This window comes from Salmo trutta, chromosome 38 (genome assembly GCF_901001165.1).
Source record: "Salmo trutta chromosome 38, fSalTru1.1, whole genome shotgun sequence".
Taxonomy (NCBI): domain Eukaryota; kingdom Metazoa; phylum Chordata; class Actinopteri; order Salmoniformes; family Salmonidae; genus Salmo; species Salmo trutta.
Genome location: NC_042994.1, coordinates 1,984,631 through 2,011,050, shown reverse-complemented (window position 1 = coordinate 2,011,050; position 26,420 = coordinate 1,984,631). Strand labels below are relative to the sequence as shown.

Below are 26,420 nucleotides of genomic sequence, written 5' to 3'. Positions count from 1 at the left end.
TTATTTTCAATGACGGCCTAGGAACGGTGGGTTAACTGCCTTGTTCAGGGGCAGAACGACAGATTTTTACCTTGTCAGCTTGGGGATTCAATCTTGCAACCTTACGGTTAAAACCTGTTGGGGCTAGGGGGTAGCATTGAACCCTGAGATGGGATTGCTAGCAAGGCTGGAAATTCAAAACATCAAAAATCTAATAATTTCAATTTCTCAAACAATGAACTCTTTTACACCATTTAAAAGATAAACATCTCCTTAATCTAACCACATTGTTTGATTTTCAAAGAGGCTTTACGGCAAAAGCATAAAGTTAGATTATGTTAGGACAGTACATAGCCACAAAAGTACAAACATCCATTTTCAATTCAAGGTCAGGTGTCACCAAAAGCAGAAACCAGCTAAAATTATGCACTAACCTTTGACAATCTCCATCAGATGACACTCCTAGGACATTATGTTATACAATACATGCATTTTTTGTTCCATCAAGTTCATATTTATATCCAAAAACAGCATTTACAGTCGCGGTGAAATTCAGATTTTTTTTCGCCTCAAATGCTTCCTTGAATTCAGCGTTACAATTTACAAAATTACTATTCGAAAACATTGGTAAATTATAATATTGTCATTCAAAGAATAATATATTATCATCTCGTAAATGCTACCGCATTGCCAGATCTCAAAATAACTTTACTGGGAAATCACATTTTGCAATAAACGGGGTACAATGCTAAGAACAATAGGCTAGGCTATACCGTTAGCATCATCTAATATCGATAATGAAATTGTTAATATCGAAAATACTATGTAAATAATCCATTACCTTTGATTATCTCCATCAGAAGGCACTTCCAGGAATCCCAGGTCCAGAACAAATGTGGTTTCTTTTGACAAAGTTCATAATTGATGTCCAATAACTCCAAGTTGTTAGCGCTTCGGTAGGCTACTAAAAAGTAGGGCTGGAGGGGGTGGGAAGTCACGACGTAAAGTAAAATTTTTTATCTATTTACGTTCGTTCAAACATGTCAAACGTTGTTTAGCATCAATCTTTAGAGCCATTTTTAATGTGAAACATCAGTAATGTTTCAACCCGACCTCTCCTGTGTCTTGAGAAACGTTTTTGAAAAATGTCTCGCCTGACACGAACTCAAATGATTGCGCAGGTGCAGGCAATAATGAAGTGACGACATCCCAGGGAGGTCAACTTCTCTTCCTTGTCATCCGGTCTCTGTTCATCATAGACGCTTCAAACAACTTTATAAAGATCGCTGACATCTAGTGGAAGCCGTAGGAGTTGCGAAATGAATCCTTTCTCACTGTGTTATCTATTAAACAATGACTCAAAAGAAATAGTACAGCCACAAAATTCTTTTTTTTCCTCAGGTTTTTGCCTGCCATATGAGTTTTGTTATATTTACAGACACCATTCAAACAGTTTTAGAAAATTCAGAGTGTTTTCTATCCAAATCTGGTAATAATATGCATATCCTAGCTTCTGAGTTGGTGTAGGTGGCAGTTAAAAATGGGCACATGTTTTTTTCAAAATTCTCAATACTGCCCCCTAGCCCCAACGCTCTAACCACCTGCTTTACATTGCACTCCACGAGGAGCCTGCCTGTTATGCGAATGCAGTAAGAAGCCAAGGTAAGTTGCTAGCTAGCATTAAACTTATCTTATAAAAAACAATCAATCATAATCACTAGTTAACTACACATGGTTGATGATATTACTAGTTTATCTAGCCTTTCCTGCGTTGCATATAATCGATGCGGTGCGCATTTGCGAAAAAGGTTGCTCCAACTTGTACCTAACCATAAACATCAATGTCTTTCTTAAAATCAATACACAAGTATATATTTTTAAACCTGCATATTTAGTTAATATTGCCTGCTAACATGAATTTCTTTTAACTAGGGAAAATGTGTCACCTCTGCAACAGAGTCAGGGTATATGCAGCAGTTTGGGCCGCCTGGCTCGTTGCGAACTGTGTGAATACTATTTCTTCCTGACAAAGACTGCCAACTTCACCAAACGGGGGATGATTTAACAAAAGCGCATTTGTGAAAAAAGCACAATCGTTGCACGACTGTACCTAACCATAAACATCAATGCCTTTCTTGAAATCAATACACAGAAGTATATATTTTTAAACCTGCACATTTAGCTTAAAGAAATCCAGTTTAGCAGGCCATATTATCCAGGTGAAATTGTGTCACTTCTCTTCCGTTCATTGCACGCAGAATCAGGGTATATGCAACAGTTTGGGCCGCCTGGCTCGTTGCGAACTAATTTGCCAGAGTTTTACATAATTATGGCATAACATTGAAGGTTGTGCAATGTAACAGGAATATTTAGACTTATGGATGCCACCCGTTAGATAAAATACGGAACGGTTCCGTATTTCACTGAAAGAATAAACGTGATAGTTTCCAGATTCTACCATATTAATGACCTAAGGCTCGTGTTTCTGTGTGTTATTATATTATAATTAAGTCTATGATTTGATAGAGCAGTCTGACTGAGCAATGGTGGGCAGCAGCAGGTTCGTAAGCATTCATTCAAAACAACACTTTACTGCGTTTTGCCAGCAGCTCTTCGCAATGCATTGCGCTGTTTATGACTTCAAGCCTGTCAACTCCCAAGATTAGGCTGGTGTAACCGATGTGAAATGGCTAGCTAGTTAGCGGGTGCGCGCTAATAGCGTTTCAAACGTCACTCGCTCTGAGACTTGGAGTAGTTGTTCTCCTTGCTCTACATGGGTTAACGTTGCTTCGATGGTGGCTGTTGTTGATGTGTTCCTGGTTCGAGCCCAGGTAGGAGCGAGGAGAGGGACGAAAGCCATACTGTTACACTGGCAATACTAAAGTGCCTATAAGAACATCCAATAGTCAAAGGTATATGAAATACAAATCGTAGAGAGAGAAATAGTCCTATAATTCCTATAATAACTACAACCTAAAACTTCTTACCTGGGAATATTGAAGACTTATGTTAAAAGGAACCACCAGCTTTCATATGTTCTCTTGTTCTGAGCAAGGAGCTTAAACGTTAGCTTTCTTACATGACAGATAATGCACTTTTACTTTCTTCTCCAAAACTTTGTTTTTGAATTATTTAAACCAAATTGAACATGTTTCATTATTTATTTGAGGCTAAATTGATTTTATATTATTGATTTTATATTATATTGATTTTAAATTATATTAAGTTAAAATAAGTGTTCATTCAGTATTGTTGTAATTGTCATTATTACAAATAAATTAAATAAAAATCGTCTTAATAATCGGTATCGTCTTTTTTGGCCCCCCAATAATCGGTATCGACGTTGAAAAATCATAATCGGTCGACCTCTAGTCCTGTCCCCTTAGCAGAAAAACACCCCCAAAGCATAATGTTTCCACCTCCATGTTTGACGGTGGGGATGGTGTTCTTGCGGTCATAGGCAGCATTCCTCCTCCTCCAAACACGGCGAGTTGAGTTGATGCCAAAGAGCTCCATTTTGGTCTCATCTGACCACAACACTTTTACCCAGTTATCCTCTGAATCATTCAAATGTTTATTGGCAAACTTCAGACGGGCTTTCTTGAGCAGGGGGACCTTGCGGGTGCTGCAGGATTTCAGTCCTTCACGGCGTAGTGTGTTACCAATTGTTTTCTTGGTGACTATGGTCCCAGCTGCCTTGAGATCATTGACAAGATCCTCCCTTGTAGTTCTGGGCTGATTCCTCACCGTTCTCATGATCATTGCAACTCCACAAGGTGAGATTTTGCATGGAGCCCCAGGCCGAGGGATATTGACAGTTCTTTTGTGATCCTTCCATTTGCGAATAATCACACCAAATGTTGTCACCTTCTCACCAAGCTGATTGGCGATGGTCTTGTAGCCCATTTCAGCTTTGTGTAGGTCTACAATCTTGTCCCTGACATCCTTGGAGAGCTCTTTGGTCTTGGCCATGGTGGAGAGTTTGGAATCTGATTGATTGATTGCTTCTGTGGACAGGTATCTTTTATACAGGTAACAAGCTGAGATTAGGAGCACTCTCTTTAATAACCTCTCTAGGGTAGGGGGCAGTATTTTCACGGCCAGATGAAAAACATACCCAAATTAAATGGCCTCCTGCTCAGACTCAGAAGGTAGGATATGCATATCATTAGTATATTTGGATAGAAAACACTCTGAAGTTTCTAAAACTGTTTGAATGATGTCTGTGAGTATAACAGAACTCATATGGCAGGCAAAAACCTGAGGAAAATCCTATCAGGAAGTGGAGTTCTGAATCTGTGGAATCACTTACAGGCTTTGCCTATCAAACACACAGTGAGTTAGGATTTATTGAGCACATCCTACGGCTTCCACTAGATGTCAACAGTCTATATACAGTTGTTTGAGACTTCTGTGATGAACAGAGAGCCAGCAGAAGAAGTTGGAAGTTGTTGACTCATGAAAGGATATGACGCACGTTGACGAGGAGGCCTTTGTGTTCCAAAAAGTTTTTCAAAACAACGGATGGGTCCGGTTGGAATATTATTGAAGTCCTCGTTGAAAAAGGCCCTACAGATTGCTGCTATACAACGTTTGACATGTTTGAACGAACCTAAATAAAACATATTTATTTTTCGTCATGACATTTTGGTCGCGCATTCTACATTTGGATTAGCTGACTGAACGCGTGAACAACAAGGAGCTATTTCAACATAAATTATGGTGTTTATCGAAAAAACAACATTTATTGTGGACATGGGATTCCTGGAAGTGCCTTCTGATGAAGATTACTAAAGGTAAGTGAATATTTCTAGTATTATTTATGCGGTTAGATGAGTAGAATAAGGCTAGCTTGATGTCTTTTTCTGACCGCAGTACTCAGATTATTGCAAAGTGTGCTTTCCACGTACAGTTATTTTGAAATCGGACAACGTGGTTGGATTCGGGAAATGTTTATCTATAATTCTTTGAATAACAGTTTAATATTTTATTACGGTTTTTGAATTGTAATTTTGTAAATTGTAGCGCTGATTCACCGGCAGTTTTGGAGGCTAAATATTTTCTGAACTTCACGTGCCAAAGTAAAATGCTGTTTTTGGATATAAATATGAGCGTGATAGAACAAAAAATACATGTATTGTGTAACATGATGTCCTAGGAGTGTCATCTGATGAAGATTGTCAAAGGTTAGTGCATAATTTTAGCTGGTTTTCTGCTTTTGGACGGCTACCGTTGCTTTGAAAATGCTAGGAAATGGCTGTGTTCTTGCTCTTTTGCTATGGTGGTATCCTAACATAATCTAATGTTTTGCTTTCGCTGTAAAGCCTTTTGGAAATTAGACAACGTGGTTCAATTCAGGAGAAGTATATCTATAAAACGGTGTAAAATAGTCCTATGTTTGAGAACTTTGAATTATGACATTTTGTGATTTTAAATTTCGCGCTGTGATTTCAATCTGGCTGTTGAATTGGGTGGGACGATTTCGTCCCACATACCCGAGAGAATTTAGAGTGTGCTCCTAATCTCAGCTCGTTACCTGTATAAAAGACACCTGGGAGCCAGAAATCTTTCTGATTGAGAGGGGTCAAATACTTATTTCCCTCATTAAAATGCAAATCAATTTATAACAGTTTCGACATGCGTTTTTCTGAATTTTGTTGTTGTTGTTATTCTGTCTCTCACTGTTCAAATAAACCTACCATTAAAATTATAGACTGATAATTTCTTTGTCCGTGGGCAAACGTACAAAATCTGCAGGGGATCAAATATTTTTTTCCCTTACTGTAGTCTAATGTAGCATGCTTTCCAGATTCTATAAAGTGCATATCATGTCCTTATAAAGAAGCATAGAATTACATATTAGAACTAATAACTAGTAATTTAATAGGATCTCTGTGTAAAGAACTCTATGATTCAGGAGGCCTATAATAGGTCTATCTAGGGCAGGACGGTAGAACAGGAAAGAGATGCTGAGTGTGATCTAAACCAACAAAACCGTCACTGTCTCATGTTAATACTACTCCTAAACACAACCCACCATCACCGTGTCTCATGTTAAAGATAAACTTCTCATTAATCCAACCACATTGTCCAATTTCAAAAAGGCTTCACGGCGAAAGCATAGCATTAGATTATGTTAGGACAGCACCTATACAAGAATAACCACACAGCCATTTTCCAAGCAAGGAGAGGCGTCACAAAAACCAGAAATACAGCTACAATTAATCACTAACCTTTGATGATCTTCATCAGATGGCACTCATAGGACTTCATGTTACACAATACATGTATGTTTTGCTCGATAAAGTTCATATTTATATCCAAAAACCACATTTTACATTGGCGTGTAATGTATAGAAATGTTTTGCCTCCCAAAACTTCCATTGAATGAGCACATCAATTTACAGAAATACTTATCATAAACGTTGATAAAATATTAAACTGTTATTCAAAGAATTATAGATACACTTCTCCTTAATGCAACCGCTGTGTCAGTTTTAAAAAAAAACTTTACAGCGAAAGCACACTTTGCAATAATCTGAGTACAGTGTTCAGACACGAAACCAAACCCGCCATTTTGTGGAGTCAACAAAACTCAAAAATAATATTATAAATATTCACTTACCTTTGATGATCTTCATCAGAATGCACTCCCAGGTATCCCAGTTCCACAATAAATGTTGTTTTGTTCGATAAAGTCCATCATTTATGTCCAAATACCTCCTTTTGTTCCCACGTTTAGTCCACTACTCCATTTTCATCTACTTCCAGGAGCTCTTATTCTCTCCCTATTCACAGTAGAAGCATGAAACAACGTTCTAAAGACTGTTAACATCTAGTGGAAGCCTTAGGAAGTGCATCATGAACCCTAAGTATACTGTATAGGCAATCACTTGAAAAACTACAAACCTCAGATTTCCACACTTCCTGGTTGGATTTTTCTCAGGTTTTTGCCTGCCATATGGGTTCTGTTATACTCACAGACATCATTCAAACAGTTTTAGAAACTTCGGAGTGTTGTCTATCCAAATTTACTAATACTATGCATATCCTACCTTCTGAGCCTGAGTAGTAGGCAGTTTACTACGGGCGTGCCTTTCATCCGGACGTCAAAATACTGCCCCCTACCCAAGAGAAGTTAATGACCTGAATGCAGAAAATGCATTATTGATGACATCATCATTGTCTGCTCCTCCAATGAGCATATGGCCGTAACTACATATGAGAACACCGAGGTTCGGAGCTCGTAATTGTTTTCTAATTTAAAACTAATAATAATAGCCTAATACAAATACTGTACACAATAAAGAAAATTAATTCGGGATCAACATCTAAATATTGCTCCCAGCGTTGGTCAAAGCTCAGAACGCTTATATTCTTGATCTGACTAATCACGCCTGCGTCTTTGAGAACGACTGGAATCATGAACAGTGGTTTGTTTGTTATGTTCTCCTGCGTCCCCCGGATTTGCCTCCCTTTTGCCTTTTTAGCAGCACAGTCACCATTCTTTCAAACGGCTAATTCCCCTTCTCGCAGCACAGGCCGAAGGCGACGTGAAACGAACTACCCCAGTCCGCAGGTTGCTCTGCTAACAGTGTGTTTGCGAGATGCATGACAAAATGCAATTTTTAAAACCATCCCGTCGTCTCTAGACATCCCCCAATCAAAAAACCACTCAGAGAATGACTGCGCAGCTGGTAAATAGTCCCTTATAGATACATACTGTATGTCAGTCAGGTTGGAGGATAGCTGCAGCAGAGACTTCTATTGCAGTAACATTGAAGGACTCTGGTTAGTATTACTTAGCCAGCTAGAAGGATGAAGTAAGAAGCTAACGTTAAACAGAGCCTACCTCAGCAGGAGCAAACCATACACTACTAAGGTGAAATAACCCACAGCAGCCAAGGTGATAAAACAATATCACTATAAATCCCTTTATTACTGACTTATCACTCTATTACAAAGATGGAAGAAATCCTATGTTATACAGACATAAATACAGCCAAGACAATTTTCAAGAACTAAATGGAAGTCAACAGTTTAACTACAGTTGAAGTCGGAAGTTTACATACACCTTAGCAATATACATTTAAACTCAGTTTTTCACAATTCCTGCCATTTAATCCTAGTAAAAATGTCTTGTCTTAACCTGTTGGGGCTAGGGGGCAGTATTTGCACGGCCGGATAAAAAACGTACCCGATTTAATCTGGTTACTACTCCTGCCCAGTAACTAGAATATGCATGTAATTATTGGCTTTGGATAGAAAACACCCTAAAGTTTCTAAAACTGTTTGAATGGTGTCTGTGAGTATAACAGAACTCCTATGGCAGGCAAAAACCTGAGAAGATTTAATGCAGGAAGTGGCCTGTCTGACAAGGTGTTGTTGTTCTTGCTTCTGTTTATTGAAGAGTCAGGATCTTAGCTGTAACGTGACACTTCCTACGGCTCCAATAGGCTCTCAGAGCCCGGGAAAAACCTGAACGATGACGAGGCAGCCTCTGGCTGAAACACATAATCGCCTTTGCCAAGTGGTCTATCAGAGGACAAAGGGCTTAGGCTCGTGCCCGATTCGACCCCGTGCTGTATTTTCTATCGGCTGTTTACCTAATTGCAGATTCCCGGTCGGAATATTATCGCTTTTATACGAGAAAAATGGCATAAATATTGATTTTAAACAGCGGTTGACATGCTTCGAAGTACGGTAATGAAATATTTAGAAATCTTTTGTCACGAAATGCGCCGTGCGCGTGACCGTTATTTACCATTGGGATAGTGTCTAGAACGCACGAACAAAACGTCGCTGTTGGAACATAACTATGGATTATTTTGGACCAAACCTACATTTGTTATTGAAGTAGAAGTCCTGGCAGTGCATTCTGATGAAGAACAGGAAAGGTAATCAAACTTTTCTAATAGGAAATCTGACTTTGGTGAAGGCTAAACTTGGTGGGTGTCTAAATAGCTAGCCCTGTGATGCCGGGCTATCTACTTAGAATATTGCAAAATGTGCTTTCACCGAAAAGCTATTTTAAAATGGGACATATCGAGTGCATAGAGGAGTAATGTATCTATAATTCTTAAAATAATTGTTATGCTTTTTGTGAACGTTTATCGTGAGTAATTTAGTAAATTGTTAGTAAATTCACCGGAAGTTTGCGGTGGGTATGCTAGTTCTGAACATCACATGCTAATGTAAAAAGCTGGTTTTTGACATAAATATGGACTTGATTGAACAAAACATGCATGTATTGTATAACATAATGTCCTAGGAGTGTCATCTGATGAAGATCATCTAATTCCATTGTCCTCTGATAGACCACTTGGCAAAGGCGATTATGTGTTTCAGCCTGAGGCTGCCTCGTCATCGTTTAGGTTTTTCCCGGGCTCTGAGAGCCTATTGGAGCCGTAGGAAGTGTCACGTTACAGCTAAGATCCTGACTCTTCAATACACAGAAGCAAGAACAACAACACCTTGTCAGACAGGCCACTTCCTGCATGAAATCTTCTCAGGTTTTTGCCTGCCATAGGAGTTCTGTTATACTCACAGACACCATTCAAACAGTTTTAGAAACTTTAGGGTGTTTTCTATCCAAAGCCAATAATTATATGCATATTCTAGTTACTGGGCAGGAGTAGTAACCGGCTTAAATCGGGTACGTTTTTTATCCGGATGTGAAAATACTGCCCCCTAGCCCAAAGAAGTTAATCGTGTAAAAATAATTACAGAGTTATTTGATAAACATGTCTTCAGTTTAATGATGCCCAAAGACACGACACTGTTGTTCTGGGATTGATTTGCACTTTTCGCACCAAAGTATGTTCATCTCTAGGAGACGGCTGCGTGGTCCTATGGTGTTTATACTTGCGCACTATTGTTTGTACAGATGAACGTGGTACCTTCTGGCGTTTCAAAATTGCTCCCAAGGATGAACCAGACTTGTGGAGGTCTACAATTTTCTTTTCTGACGTCTTGGCTGATTTCTTTTGATTTTCCCATGATGTCAAGCAAAGAGGCACTGACTTTGAAGGTAGGCCTTGAAGTACATTCACAGGTACACCCCCAATTGACTCAAATTATGTCAATTAGCCTATCAGAAGCTTCTAAAGCCATGACATCATTTTCTGGAATTTTCAAAGCTGTTTAAAGGCACAGTCAATTTATTGTATGTAAACTTCTGACCCACTGGAATTGTGATACAGTGAATTATAAGTGAAATAATCTGTCTGTAAATAATTGTTGGAAAAATTGCTTGTGTCATGCACAAAGTAGATGTCAAAATGATAGTTTGTTGACAAGACATTTGTGGTGTGGTTGCAAAACGAGTTTTAATTATTCCAACCTAAGTGTATGTAAACTTCCGACTTCAACAGTATATAGAATGTTACTGTACCAGTGACAGACAGAGTGACTCCAGGATCACCAGTATATAGAATGTTACTGTACCTGTGACAGACAGAGTGACTCCAGGATCACCAGTATATAGAATGTTACTGTACCTGTGACAGACAGAGTGACTCCAGGATCCCCAGTATATAGAATGTTACTGTACCTGTGACAGACAGAGTGACTCCAGGATCACCAGTATATAGAATGTTACTGTACCTGAGACAGACAGAGTGACTCCAGGATCACCAGTATATAGAATGTTACTGTACCTGAGACAGACAGAGTGACTCCAGGATCACCAGTATATAGAATGTTACTGTACCTGTTACAGACAGAGTGACTCCAGGATCACCAGTATATAGAATGTTACTGTACCTGTGACAGACAGAGAGACTCCAGGATCACCAGTATATATAATGTTACTGTACCTGAGACAGACAGAGTGACTCCAGGATCACCAGTATATATAATGTTACTGTACCTGAGACAGACAGAGTGACTCCAGGATCACCAGTATATAGAATGTTACTGTACCTGTTACAGACAGAGTGACTCCAGGATCGCCATAATATCTCCCTCTTGTCTTTTTTTTTCACCTTTATTTAACCAGGTAAGCTAGTTGAGAACAAGTGCTCATTTACAACTGCGACCTGGCCAAGATAAAGCAAAGCAGTGCGACACAAACAACAACACAGAGTTACACATGGAATAAACAAGCGTACAGTCAATAACACAATAGAAAAAAAAGAAAGTCTATATACAGCCTGAGGAGGTAAGGCAGTAAATAGGCCATAGTAGCGAAATAATTGCAATTTAGCAAATTAACACTGGAGTGATAGATTACAGTCTAGCCAGACACCTAGGTATTTTTAGTTGTCCACGTATTCTAAGACAGAACCGTCCAGAGTAGTGATGCTAGTCGGGCGGGCGGGTGTGGGCAGCGAATGATTGAAAAGCATGCATTTAGTTTTACTTGTGTTTAAGAGCAGTTGGAGGCCACGGAAGGAGTGTTGTATGGCATTGAAGCTCGTTTGGAGGTTAGTTAACACAGTGTCCAAAGAAGGGCCAGATGTATACAGAATGGTGTCGTCTGCGTAGAGGTGGATCAGGGAGTCACCCGCAGCAAGAGCGACATCATTGATATATACAGAAAAAAGAGAATTTAACCTTGTGGTACCCCCATAGAGACTGCCAGAGGTCCGGACAACAGGCCCTCCGATTTGACACACTGAACTCTGTCTGAGAAGTAGTGGGTGAACCAGGCGAGGCAGTCATTTGAGAAACCAAGGCTGTTGAGTCTGCCTGATAAGAATACGGTGATTGACAGAGTCGAAAGCCTTGGCCAGGTTGATGACGACGGCTGCACAATACTGTCTTTTATCGATGGCGTTTATGATATCGTTTAGTACCTTGAGCGTGGCTGAGGTGCATCCGTGACCAGCTCGGAAACCAGATTGCACAGCGGAGAAGGTTAGGTGGGATTCGAAATGGTCAGTGATCTGTTTATTAACTTGGCTTTCGAAGACTTTAGAAAGGCAGGGCAGGATAAATATAGGTCTAGAGTGTCACCCCCCTTTGAAGAGGGGGATGACCGCGGCAGCTTTCCAATCTTTAGGGATCTCGGACGATACGAAAGAGAGGTTGAACAGACCCGTAATAGGGGTTGCAACAATGGCAGTGGATAATTTGAGAATCAGAGGGTCCAGATTATCTAGCCCAGTTGATTTGTACGGGTCCAGATTTTGCAGCTTTTTCAGAAGATCTGCTATCTGGATTTGGGTGAAGGAGAAGCTGGGGAGGCTTGGGCAAGTAGCTGCGGGGGGTGCGGAGCTGTTGGCCGGGGTTGTGGTAGCCACGAGGAAAGCATGTACAGCCATAGAGAAATGCTTATTGAAATTCTCGATTATCATTGGTTTTATCGGTGGTGACGGTGTTACCTAGCCTCAGTGCAATGGGCAGCTGGGAGGAGGTGCTCTTATTCTCCATGGACTTTACAGTGTCTGAAAACCTTTTGGAGTTAGAGCTACAGGATGCAAATTTCTGTTTGAAAAAGCTAGTCTTTGCTTTCCTGACTGACTGCGTGTATTGGTTCCTGACTTCCATGAAAAGTTGCATATCGTGGGGACTATTTGATGCTAGTGCAGTCCGCCACAGGATGTTTTTGTGCTGGTCGAGGTCAGTCAGATCTGGAGTGAACCAAGGGCTATATCTGTTCTTAGTTCTAAATTTTTTGAAAGGGGCATGCTTATTTAAGATGGTGAGGAAATTACTTTTAAAGAATGACCAGGCATCCTCGACTGACGGGATGATGTCAATATCCTTCCAGGATACCCGGGCCTGGTCGATTAGAAAGGCCTGCTCGCAGAAGTGTTTTAGGGAGCGTTTGACAGTGATGAGGGGTGGTCGTTTGACCGCGGACCCATAGCGGATGCAGGCAATGAGGCAGTGATCGCTGAGATCCTGATTGAAAACAGCAGAGGTGTATTTGGAGGGCAAATTGGTCAGGATAATATCTATGAGGTTGCCCATGTTTACGGATATAGGGTTGTACCTGGTGGTATGGAAATCTCCGAATTTTTGGTGGCCTTCCTAAGCCAGGATTCAGACACGGCAAGGACATCAGGGTTGGCGGAGTGTGCTAAAGCAGTGAGTAAAACAAACTTAGGAAGGAGGCTTCTGATGTTAACATGCATGAAACCAAGGCTTTTTTGGTTACAGAAGTCAACAAATGAGAGTGCCTGGGGACACGCAGGGCCTGGGTTAACCTCCACATCACCCGAGGAACAGAGAAGGAGTAGGATGAGGGTACTGCTAAAGGCTATCAAAACTGGTCGTCTAGTGCGTTGGGGACAGAGAATAAAAGGAGCAGATTTCTAGGTGTGGTAGAATAGATTCAGTGCATAATGTACAGACAGGGGTATGGTGGGGTGCGGTTACAGTGGGGTAAACCCAGGCACTGAGCGATGATAAAGAGGTTGCATCTCTGGACGCACAATTTATGTTGGGTGAGGTCACCGCATGTGTGAGAGGTGGGACAAAGGAGGTATCTGAGGCATGTAGAGTGGGACTAGGGGCTCTGCAGTAAACTAAAACAATGATAACTATCCTAAACAACAGCATACAAGGCATATTGACGTTTGAGAGAGACATAAAGAGAGGCATAAAGCAATCACAGATGTTGATTGGGAGAGCTAGCTAAGACAACAACGGGTAAGACAACAACAGCTAATCAGCTAAGACAACAACAGGTAAAATGGCGATGAATGGGCAGAGAGGGTCGGTTAACTACACACAGGGCCTAAGTTCAAGGCTGTTGACCATTGTGACAGTACTGGTAGTAGCATTAGTTAGCAGAGGAATCAGTATCATCATCACCATAGCCTGCTGTATTGACTGCTGCTGTCCATATACTGTATAGTCTAATGTAGCCTGTTATCCATGTATAGTCTAATGTAGCCTGTTATCCATATATAGTCTAATGTAGTCTGTTATCCATATATAGTCTAATGTAGCCTGTTATCCATATATAGTCTAATGTAGCCTGTTATCCATATATAGTCTAATGTAGCATGTTATCCATATATAGTCTAATGTACCAACACAACCCATCGTCACTGTGTCTTATGTTAATACTACTCCTAAACACAACCCACCATCACTGTGTCTCATGTTAATACTACTCCTAAACACAACCCACCATCACTGTGTCTCATGTTAATACTACTCCTAAACACAACCCACCATCACTGTGTCTCATGTTAATACTACTCCTAAACACAACCCACCATCACTGTGTCTCATGTTAATACTACTCCTAAACACAACCCACCATCACTGTGTTTCATGTTAATACTACTCCTAAACACAACCCACCATCACTGTGTCTCATGTTATACTACTACTAAACACAACCCACCATCACTGTGTCTCATGTTAATACTACTCCTAAACACAACCCACCATCACTGTGTTTCATGTTAATACTACTCCTAAACACAACCCACCATCACTGTGTCTCATGTTAATACTACTCCTAAACACAACCCACCATCACTGTGTCTCATGTTAATACTACTCCTAAACACAACCCACCATCTCTGTGTCTCATGTTATATTACTCCTAAACACAACCCACCATCACTGTGTCTCATGTTAATACTACTCCTAAACACAACCCACCATCACTGTGTCTCATGTTAATACTACTCCTAAACACAACCCACCATCACTGTGTCTCATGTTAATACTACTCCTAAACACAACCCACCATCACTGTGTCTCATGTTAATACTACTCCTAAACACAACCCACCATCACTGTGTCTCATGTTAATACTACTCCTAAACACAACCCACCATCACTGTGTCTCATGTTAATACTACTCCTAAACACAACCCACCTTCACTGTGTATCATGTTAATACTACTCCTAAACACAACCCACCATCACTGTGTCTCATGTTAATTCCTGAGCTCTTAGGAAGCATCCAGTCAATCAATCTTACTCTTATTTTCACTTTTACTTTAATCCATTTTCTAGAAAGTCTCCCCAGCAGTCTATTGCTTTCAGAGTCCTCAACACAGCATGTAAAGTATTATACTTTAAACCACGTCATTAAACTCATGGAAGATGAAGAGGAAATTAACTACTTTAAAATGGATACAGCCCTCAATGATGCTGCCCATGCTGTCACAGAAGTCATCATCTTTTTGCGCTTAAAATTACATATTAAACCCGAAAATACATTGAACCATTATTCAAAGAGATCTTACAAAGAGATTTACATGCAAAACATAACTCACACTCTAATTCTGTATGTAGGTCTACATCATGTATTTCTAGGTTAACAGACAAACAAACTGTATGTAGGTCTACATTATGTATGTCTAGGCTAACAGACAAACACGCTGTATGTAGGTCTACATTATGTATGTCTAGGTTAACAGACAAACTGTATGTAGGTCTACATTATGTATGTCTAGGTTAACAGACAAACAATCTGTTTGTAGGTCTACGTTACGTATGTTTAGGTTAACAGACAAACAAACTGTGTGTAGGTCTACATAATGTATGTCTAGGCTAACAGCCAAACAAAACAACAATATAAAAATACTGTCATGCCCTGCAGCATTTGGAATTGTCATGCCAGACAGAAGTTTGATGACTAGAAACAAATAATAATGAAAAGATAGACATCAAGCGTACTTACAGCATGAGGAGAGAGAAGGGAGGTGAGCTTACTGTCCAAGAAGAGAATGAAACAGAAGGGTGTGAGTTCTGTGGTTGACAGCAACTAGATCTACTGAGGGGCTGAAAGGTGCTGCAGTGCTGGCTTCCTGTCTTCATGATGCCTCTTCCTGGCAACCAACATGTCGGTGAAGGGTTTTAAGAAAGGTGTGAACATCTTCATGAGGAGAGAGAGGGACTTTACAAGAAATGTCTGTCTTATATGTCATAGGCTACTTGTATTTCTTCATTGGTGGCTACAATATGGAGAGTGGATAGATGGGTCCCTCCTGAGAGGTTTGAGAAACACTAGTTCTGGTCAGGGTGGTGTTCATTCCCCAAACTTGTTGCTAAAACTGTATTTGGTTTTTAGAACACCGTTATACATAGCCTTTCTGAATAATGACACTACATCGATTTGATAAAACTGTATTTTATTATGAATGAATACAACTGATTGACATAATAAAACAGTCATTTGTACATCCAGCTCCCCCACATGCCGAGAGGATACAGACAGATTGTCATTTTACATTGATGCTCTCAAACAGTCATTCTGTACTCCTCATATTGTCACTTTAGTCAACTTCAATTGAATTAGTCCACTGAACATACATGTATTAGTCCACAGAACGTACATCTATTAGTCCACTGACTGTACATGTACAGTATACATTCACTGGACTGAAGATATGAGCCTCGTTCTAATATCCACAGCAGCACACTACTTGTTTCAGTTTAGGTGGTCTAGTGTGGATGTTAGAACACCTCATGGACACTTGTGACGTTCCAGGCTGACTATATTGCAGTCAAGCTGTGTGCAGCAACCAATGGTTGTGTGCCACATCATCGATTGCGCAGTCGGGAATCCCGGGTTAACTGATATCTTAAACACAAACACCTATCCAGTCATTGTGAGATCTGGCAGGCGACTGCAGTATAGTCTGGCTGGAACATGCCCTATATTCAATTCAAAAACAGCTCAGGCCGAGGGAGACGGGAAAGGTAATCAGAGGAGCACTCCTCTTCACTTTGATTGACACTTCACACACTCATACTGTACGTCCAGTGTTCTGTGTGTCAGAGGACTACAAAAGTGGTGACACTCCCATTCTATTCAAGCTTCCTGTTCCCTTTTTTTAAAGTAGGTACACGGTCCCTCTTCCTCAATCTTCATTTTCATTATGCTGTTCTTCCTCTTCCTCCTCTTCTTCCTCCCTCTGTTATATCCGGACAGTGCGTGCTGTTCAGGGTGTTCAGGTTAGTCTGGGTGGTCAGAGTTGCCATGGTTTCCTGTCTCTTCCTCTATGGTCAGGCTTGTGTTTGATGCTACATTTGTCACCATAGAGACAGCCAGTGGTCCTCCAGAAGAAACACTCATCACCATTGATGGGAGCCATCCTCCTGGGCCTGGGAGAGAGACACACAAACAGTATGAAAACACAATCCTGTCCCCACCTTCTGTCAGCTGTCTGTAATTTATGGCCCATAGATTAGCAACAATTTAGAATAAAACATTAAAATGCTTATATATGTTTATAAATTATAGTTGATGTTTTGACAGATAGTCGAATGTCATTACCCTGTGGAGGCGTACTGGGAGGCTGAGGAGGTGTTGAGGCCTATAGGGTTGGTCCTCTGAGGAGAGTGAGGGGTTCCCTGCATCCAGCAGTCTGGGTACCTGATTACCAGTCTGGTGCTCTCCAGTTCCACCCCCTGGACAGTAGGACAAACAGCAGCCACAGTCAAAATACATACAACAGCAACCACTGTCAAAATGCATACAACAGCAACCAAAGTCAAAATACATACAACAGCAGCCACTGTCAAAATGCATACAATAGCAACCAAAGTCAAAATACATACAACAGCAGCCACTGTCAAAATACATACAACAGCAGCCACTGTCAAAATACATTAAATGGAACCAGTAGCATAGTCCCAATAGTACAATGGAACCAATAGCATATTCCCAAAAGTACAATCTCCTAAAGTTCAAGCTAAATAATTGAAAGCACATCTCACATAGTTAAATGCATTTGACAGCATTATGTTTCATCCCACCACTCACCTGGAGCCTCTCCAAGGTGCGAGCAGCCATGTTGGTATTCTTGATGTTGACAAAGGCACATAATCTTTCATGTAGAACTCTGATACTCTCCATCTCACCACACATATAACCACAACTAGGGAGAGACAGAACATAGAGAGTATTAGAGTTCTACATTCTATTTCTATGTTATTTACTGTAGATGAGGGGAGATAGAATTAGAATGTAGAACTCTGATACTCTCTCCTCATACCTACAGTACAGAACATAGAATTAGAATGTAGAACTCTGATACTCTCTCCCCACACCTACAGTACAGAACATATAATTAGAATGTAGAACTGTGATACTCTCTATGTTCTGTACTGTAGGTGAGAGCGATAGAATTAGAATGTGGAACTTTGTAAGTCACTCTGGATAAGAGCGTCTGTTAACTAACATGTAGTTAGAGATGCAGATACTGAACTAAAACAGATAGAAATGGGGCATGATGGTCATACATTTTGAAGAGGTCCAACATGTGTTTCTCAGTGAGGTCCATGGTGACGTTCCCCACCCAGAGAGAGGGACAGGGGGACCTGAGGATGAGAGGAAGGGAGGGGACCATGGTCAGAATAAATCCATTACAGCAACCTTACAACAACCCAACATTATGAATGTGACCTAAATGGCACCCTAACCCATACACAGTGCACTATGTTTGACCAAGACCATGAGGTTCTTGTAGAAAGTAGTGCACTATGTAGGAATAGGGTGCTATTTTGGACAGTCTATAGAACCTATAGCTGTAGGTATATACACTCACATTAAATTATGTAGAATTTAAATGTGGAATAACCATGCAACAGACTGGGTGTGGGGAGGAGAGGTCCACCACTGGAGTCCCGAGGGGAGGAGAGGTCCACCACTGGAGTCCCGAGGGGAGGAGAGATCCACCACGAGTCCCGAGGGGAGGAGAGGTCCACCACTGGAGTCCCGAGGGGAGGAGAGGTCCACCACTGGAGTCCCGAGGGGAGGAGAGGTCCACCACTGGAGTCCCGAGGGGAGGAGAGGTCCACCACTGGAGTCCTGAGAGGGGAGCCGAGAGCAGCCAGCACCGTGGTAAACTTCTCCAGCAGCAACAATCTCTGCACCTCCTCAAAGGTAGAGGGGAGGGAGAGAGAGAGGATGGGGAGAGAGGGGAGATGAAGCGAGAGAGAGCAGGGGGGAAGAGAGGGGGAGATAAGTGGGGAGAGGGAGAAGAGATTGAGAGTCAGATTTCACCGACAAACACACACACACTGTCAGCAATGTCCACTTTCACAGTAGAGAGTTCAGACACTGACCTTTAACCCCATCAGTGCGCTCCCCTTGAGGAAGTATCCCTTGGCCAATAGAGGCGAGCTGTATGGACTTCTGAGCGTCTGATGGGGTGGAGCTCCAGACACCATTAGGAGTACAAACCATTCCCAAAGAATTACAAGAAATGAGTTCAAAGTAGAAATAGTCCAGATCTTTACCACCTAGGAAATCTGTTTGACCACTTACATTAGAGTACTCCTTCAATAGTCTAGGGAGCAACATACCCATACCACACACACAGACATCCGTGTGTGTGTGTGTGTGTGTGTGTGTGTGTGTGTGTGTGTGTGTGTGTGTGTGTGTGCGTGCGCGCCTAGCCACTCATGGTTATGTGGTTCAATGGCACCATCATGTGTCCAATAGGCAGAAATACAAGAAACGAGCCTAATGTATATAGTTGTGAATCAATGTAAATTAACAACATTTACAACATGATGCTTATACTGTATTCAATGTATCTAAAATACGTAATAATTAATAATTAATAATTTGATAATAAAACAAGCAACATCATGACTCTGAACAATATGGTATTTAATAATAGAAAATATAAAATGCTCTATAATATCTGAGAGCAAAAAAAGTAAAACATCTTTAAATACATCAGGAGCAACTCGAGAGCTACAAATATTTTTCCTTTTTGTATCACTAAGACAAGCCAATACTTTATATGTTAGCATATATCAACATCAATTTTGGACCCCCTTGTGGCCCCCCTAAATATGGAGTAAGAAATAATTTTTACATGACACATTTTTGCTATCGTTCTTTTTTTACATCCGTTATGAGACAGTGGCAACGTGGAACATAGTATTTTGCCTGCTAATGCCTGCAATGCAGTGAAGAAAACAATATGACAACAATAACGTCTAATGTAACTGGCCCCTCTAACAGTACAACTGGCCCCAGCTTGCCCCCCCCCAGTTGAAATGGTCTAGAACCGCCACTGGTGTACTGTTAGGATCAGGATGGACACTGTGGAGAGACACAGAAACACAAACACTCAATACTGTATAAAACACAAATACATTAATCCATTCACTTACTGTTTATGTCTGTGGAATTGGGATTGAAATAACTTAGGTTTTTGACATTATTACCTGTGTGTCTGCTGTGGCATAACTTCCTCCTGTGGATCTCCTGTAATGAGGGACAGAGTGAGTTCTGCTCTCTTCTGACCTCTAGTGGAGTTTGATATGTTACTAATACAGTATACAGTATGTAGATGGCTGTCTCACCTCTTCATATAGCAGTAGATGGTGACAAGAAGTGCTCCAGCAGTCAGGACAGCACCACAGGAACCAAGGGAAACACTGCTGCAGGGTCATGAGATTATAAATGCATGGTGTAGATATGACAAAGAGGAATCCAGGGAAACACTGCTGAGTATCATGAGATTATAAGTGCATGGTGGAGAGATGACATAGAGGAAACCAGGGAAACACTGCTGCAGTATCATGAGATTATAAATGCATGGTGGAGATATGACATAGAGGAAACCAGGGAAACACTGCTGTAGTATCATGAGATTATAAATGCATGGTGGAGATGACATAGAGGAAACCAGGGAAACACTTCTGCAGGATCTTGAGATTATAAATCCATGATGGAGATATGACATAGAGGAAACCAGGGAAACACTGCTGTAGTATCAAAATGCATGATGGAGATATAGGGGAAACCAGGGAAGAACAAAATGAAACAATATCTATTTAATTCTGTCATATGTGTGAGCGGACCAAGTCATTTGGTGTCACTCTAAAGTGGAAGGTGGAATAAACGAATCAAGAGTAGGTTTTCTTGATTCAACGCAGTTCTCTATTGAGGGATTTCTGACATTACAAACACTCCAACACAGTCAATGAGAATCTCCAAAGGAACAACATACATCTTCTTCTTTAGATGACACAGGATCACATTACGATTCTCTTCAAACTATGACAACAATCACATATTCGTCACCGTCTTAATGGATCTTCTTGGATAGCACCTCTCTCTTGTAGCCATTCTCCAGAGATAGTTTATCTTCCCCCTTCTTGCTGGTTCCATCCTCTCTCTTGTAGGGGAAAGAGAATATCTCATTAGTACCGTCAGCTGTGCTTAATTGCCTCTGGTTACCTTGTCTCACATGCCTTGTTGGGCTACTATCCGTGAGCCCAGCCTGCCCTCTGGTGGTCCTTCTACATACCTCCCCTCTCAGGACCGGACCGGAGGGTCGGGCGCCAGACGCACCGTCTTGGTCGCGTCGGGACAGCGCGTCTGCATTCCCGTTCCTCGATCTGGCCCTGTGGATGACATGGAAAGAGAATGGTTGTAAAGCAAGAAACCATCCGGCTATTCTGTTGTTATTGTTTCTCTTACCAGCCATCCACGTGAGGGGCGCATGGTCCGTAACTAATGCAAACCTCCGACCCAGTAGGTAGTACCGGAGATAATCGAGGGCCCACTTAATGGCTAGGGCCTCTTTCTCTACGGTAGCATATCTCTGTTCCCGATCGCTGAGCTTTCTACTTATAAAGAGAATCGGCCTCTCTGCTTCGCCTTCACCCTGAGCTAGTACGGCCCCGAGCCCCGTATGCGAGGCGTCTACCTGTACAATGAATTCTTGTGCGAAGTCCGGAGCCTGTAGGACGGGATCAGAACACAGGCCCTCTTTTAGCAATTGAAAGGCCTCTTCCGCCTCATCTTTCCACTCTACCCGGTTTGGCAAGTTTTTCTTGATGAGGTTTGTGAGGGGGTTGGCAATGGTTGCATATCCAGGGATAAAACGACGATAATATCCCGTTATCCCTAAGAAGGCCCGACCGTCCCGCTTGGTCTGGGGTCGAGGCCAGTCCCGAATTGCCCTGGTCTTCTCTGCCTGTGGGCGTATTTTCCCATTCTCCACGGTGTACCCCAGGTATTCCGCTTCGGACAGACCCAGGCAGCATTTTTTGGATTGGCCGTCAACCCTGTGGCTTCCAGACTCATGAGCACCGCCCGTAGTCGTAGGAGGTGACTATCCCAGTCCTCGCTGTGGATGACCACATCGTCTATGTACGCCGCTGCGTACTCTTGATGGGGCCGTAGAATGGCATCCATGAGGCGTTGGAAAGTTGCAGCAGCACCATGCAGTCCGAAGGGCATCCTCACATACTGAAAAAGCCCCTCCGGTGTGGCGAAGGCAGTCTTTGTGCGGTCCTCTGGGGCCACCAGCACTTGCCAATATCCCTTCGTCAAATCCAGGGTGGTGATGAACTTGGCCTTTCCTAAGCGCTCCAAGAGTTCATCCACGCGGTGCATGGGATACGCGTCAAATGTAGAGATTGCATTCATGCTCCTAAAGTCGTTGCAGAGTCTCATACTACCATCGGGTTTGGGGACCAGGACTATGGGACTGGACCACTCACTCGTCGATGGCTCGATCACACCCATCCTCAGCATCTCCCTTACCTCGTTCTTGGCGATGACTCGGCGGGCCTCAGGAATCCTGTAAGGACGGATATGCACCTTCTTGCCGGGTTCAGTGTGGATATGGTGGAACAAGACATCTGTTTGTCCTGGGAATGGAGAGAATACCCGGCCGAAGTTCATAATCAGCTTGTCTAGCTGTCTCGACTGTTCCGGCAGGAGAGTTTGGCCCTGGCGCACCTGTGGTAGAACCTCCTCTTTTCCTTGGCCCTCCATGGTCATCAAAGCCACCTCCTCCTCTCTTCCATGGTACTTCTTCAACAGGTTTATGTGATAGAGTTGGACCTTCTTCCTCCTGTCGGGTTATTTGATGAGGTAATTGACCGGTGAGACCCTTTTCATTACCTCGTAGGGCCCCCTCCACTGCGCCAGCAAGCTGTGTTCAGCTGTGGGCACGAGCACCATCACTTTCCCTCCCACGGAGAACTCTCGGGATGTCGCGGACTTATCGTAGGCCCAGCCCTGCGCCAGCTCTATGCACGGTACCCCCAGTTCGCCAACACAAACCTGTGCGACCTGTCACAACGCCTCGCACTTGTCGGGCTATGGTGCCTGCTCCGCGCACCCGGCTTGCAGCGACGTTCCCTAGTCCAGAACTCTCAGCAACGTTCTCTAGTCCGGTGAGACCAATTCCAGCTCCACGAAAGAAGCCTCCAGTGATCTATGGTCTGAAGCCTGTAGGGATGATCCATGGCACGAAGCCTCCAGTGATGATCCATGGCCCAGAGCCGGTAGGGATGATCCATGGCACGAAGCCTCCAGTGATAATCCATGGCCCGGAGCCTCCAGTGATGATCCATGGCACAAAGCCTCCAATGATGATCCATGGCGCGGAACCTGTAGTGATGAATCATAGCACAGAGTCTCCAGCGGTGGCCTGCAGCCCAGAGTCTCCAGCGATGCTCTACAGTTCTTTCGATGACGATCCACGGTCCGGTGGTACTAAAGCAGAAGGATCAGCGGGTGGAGCGGGGTGGAGCCCCGAACCGGAGCCGCCGCCTCTGCTGGAGGTTAAGGTTATGTGGACTGCATTTGAGCCACCATAGACAATTGTCACCCTCCCTACCCTCCCTTTTGTTTTGTGGTTTCTTTTGTTGTTTTAGGTGCATTCGGAGTCTGCACCTTTGGGGGAGGGTACTGTCACGTCCTGACCATAGTAAGATGTGATTTTCTATGGTAGAGTAGGTCAGGGCGTGACAGGGGGTGTTTTGGGTTTTTGTATGTTTTCTATTTCTATGTTCTTAGGTTCTAGTTTTTGTATTTCTATCTGCTCCTTTCGACAGCTGTGACAAGATCAGAATATTTTTAAATCTACCAGTTGGTGCTGAAATGGAGAAAGTAATTTAAATATATGCAATTTTTTTCTTTCATTCATCCATAATATTCTGAACCCATTCTCTCACGTCTGTCAACAAAATTCAAACTTAAAGGGACGGGTTCAGATAAATGCACTGAAAACCCTATGGAATGAAAACACCACCAGACAATCTGTTGGCCAGTAAGTGGGAGGGTTTCAGCGGTTGAATTACATTTATTCAAAGTGAGCAAGGTAGCCACACCTGCAGAGCGTGTTATGCAATTGCATAAGTTAAGTCTGAATACCAAATACTGAAGTGAGTAGGAATGGCTTGAATAGGAAAGGCGTGCATAGGAAAGACGTAAATTCCTATGTCAGAATCAGCCCCTTTATGAAAAGTAAATCCTTCTAACCCCCCCCCCCTTAAAAGATTTAGATGCACTATTGTAAAGTGGTTGTTCCACTGGATATCATAAGGTGAATGCACCAATTTGTAAGTCGCTCTGGATAAGAGCGTCTGCTAAATGACTTAAATGTAAATGTAAATATGAAAACAGGCCCTGATGTAACAACTGACATCTCTACAGTGCTCAGCCTCCAGTCCTCATATGTCTCTAATAATCTAGGAAATCCCAGATTTAGTGAAACAGCTAGAACATTGTTAACATTGTGGGAGGCAACCTGTCTGCCTAGGGAGACTAATATGTCCCAATCATAAAGGTTAAGTTAAATAAAAGTTTAAAAAAATAATAAATAAAAAATGCCCTTATCCACTTTGATCAATAACAAAAAAGCAAGTGCACACTTCCCGTCATGGATAGAGTCAATTTCCGCGCACCCTCAGAAATCGTATTAGCGTAATAAAATGTAAAAATCCCTGTCAAAATCTGGCAGTTTAAGAGAGAGATATCTGTTTTTTTTGCATTGGATGTGTCTCAATCCACCGCATCCGCCGATGTCGCACTTCTGCATCTGCTGTGATAGAGCAAGAGCGGTGTTTGTCCCACAGTACCAGTTTAAAAAAATTATGGAAGTCTACAGTATATGGAGACAGTTTAGTGCCAAAAAGTAAGGGGTGAAATACATGTACAAAATATATAAATATATTTATATCTCTCGTATATAAGACAGACACTTCAGAGTAAAATTCCTTTAGATTTTGTTGTTCCATGTAGTGAATATGTTATTTAATGTGTTTGTATGGGATAATAGCAGTAAGGCTAAATACATGTTTTCTTCAAGGGGTCTTAAAATTCCAAATCAAATAGCTAAATTATCCTTTGGTATGTTCCATATGTTAGCTTAGTAGAAACCCCCCTCCTTAGACAGGCTAAGTCTGTAGAGGGTTAAAAGTATGGGATTGGTGTGGACATTTGGATGACTGGAGTTTCCATCTTTGTTAGCTAAATCTATGCTAAAACGTATCGAAGTGCACACTTCGGGAAGGGTGAAGAAACGGATGGGGCCATCAATGTTGCGCTGTGGCCATCTTTTCATCAATGTTTTTTTTCCTTGATTGACACTCAACTAGTGAATTCAGACAATCCAATGAGAGAGCGGAACATGCACATCTATGCTGCTCACCCCCATTGTTGTGTCATATTGTGACAAATAATTTTTCCTGTAACTGGTTGCTAGGTGCTGGGCATTGCTCATTCTGAAAGTGTGTGTTGTAGAGACCTGATGATGATGAATAAACTACTACTGCTATGCAAACCAATGTAAATGTCTTAGTTGTAGTTACTGTACAAGAGGTGTGGTTTTGAAAAGCTTTTCAATTTCTCTGCCCTGAAGATACTCTGCCCCGAATGACAATGAAGTTTAATCTTAAAGTTTAATCTTTTTTATTACACTGCACACATTATTTTACAACAAAAAAACCTGTATAAAAGTGATAAGAAAAGATTAATCAAGCAAAACTCTTCCTTGTACATTGAGACAAAATGGTGCCATTGTCACGACTTCCTCCGAAGTCGGTCCCTCTCCTTGTTCGGGCGACGTTCGGCGGTCGACGTCACCGGTCTTCTAGCCATCGCCGATCCACCTTTCATTTTCCATTTGTTTTGTCTTGTCTTCCCACACACCTGGTTTCAATTCCATCAATTACATGTTGTGTATTTAACCCTCTGTTCCCCCCATGTCCTTGTCCGGAATTGTTTATTGTAAGTGCTTGTGCACGTTATGTTTGGTGTGCGTTGGGTTTTGTACCCATTTATTGATTGTTCTGTTTTCCGGTGGTTTTTATTATTAAACTGCGCCGTCGGAAACACAGTTTTTGCTCTCCTGCGTCTTACTTCTCTGCCGCCAGTACGCACCCCTTACAGCCATAATTGTGATAAAACCTTGGAAAGTCAAGCACTCACATAAACATATATTTTGTGTATCATCTTACTGTACCGTATTACGTTATAGAATAGAAAATAACAGAATAGAGAAGAATAGAATAGAAATGTTTAAAATATAAATAACTATTTTTCCTTTCAGGGAACATCAAGCAGCAATTCAAAAATATGTAAAATGTTATTTTGTTTTCAGAAATATAAGATATACATTTAAAAAATATATAGAAAAATAACATAACTGGACATCGAGGCTGAGTACTTCAGATATAGAATGCAAGGTTTTTGTCAAAAATCTGATTCTGTGTTTGCTGTAACTTAGAAAATATTTTTACAAATATATATTTTT

At 41.8% G+C, this 26,420-nt stretch overlaps 2 protein-coding genes across 3 annotated transcripts in view; both read right to left on the bottom strand.

Moving 5' to 3' along the window:
* The window catches only part of LOC115177748 (B-cell receptor CD22-like), a 234,121-nt gene that overhangs the window by 67,119 nt on the left and 140,582 nt on the right, over positions 1–26,420 (bottom strand). The gene's annotated exons all lie outside the window — the stretch shown is intronic.
* LOC115177904 (uncharacterized) overlaps positions 1–26,420 on the bottom strand; it is a 78,709-nt gene that overhangs the window by 5,479 nt on the left and 46,810 nt on the right. Inside the window, exon 5 of the mRNA XM_029738900.1 lies at positions 10,910–10,946. Within this exon, the coding sequence (XP_029594760.1) occupies positions 10,910–10,946 (37 nt within the window). The remainder of the gene's footprint in view (positions 1–10,909; positions 10,947–26,420) is intronic.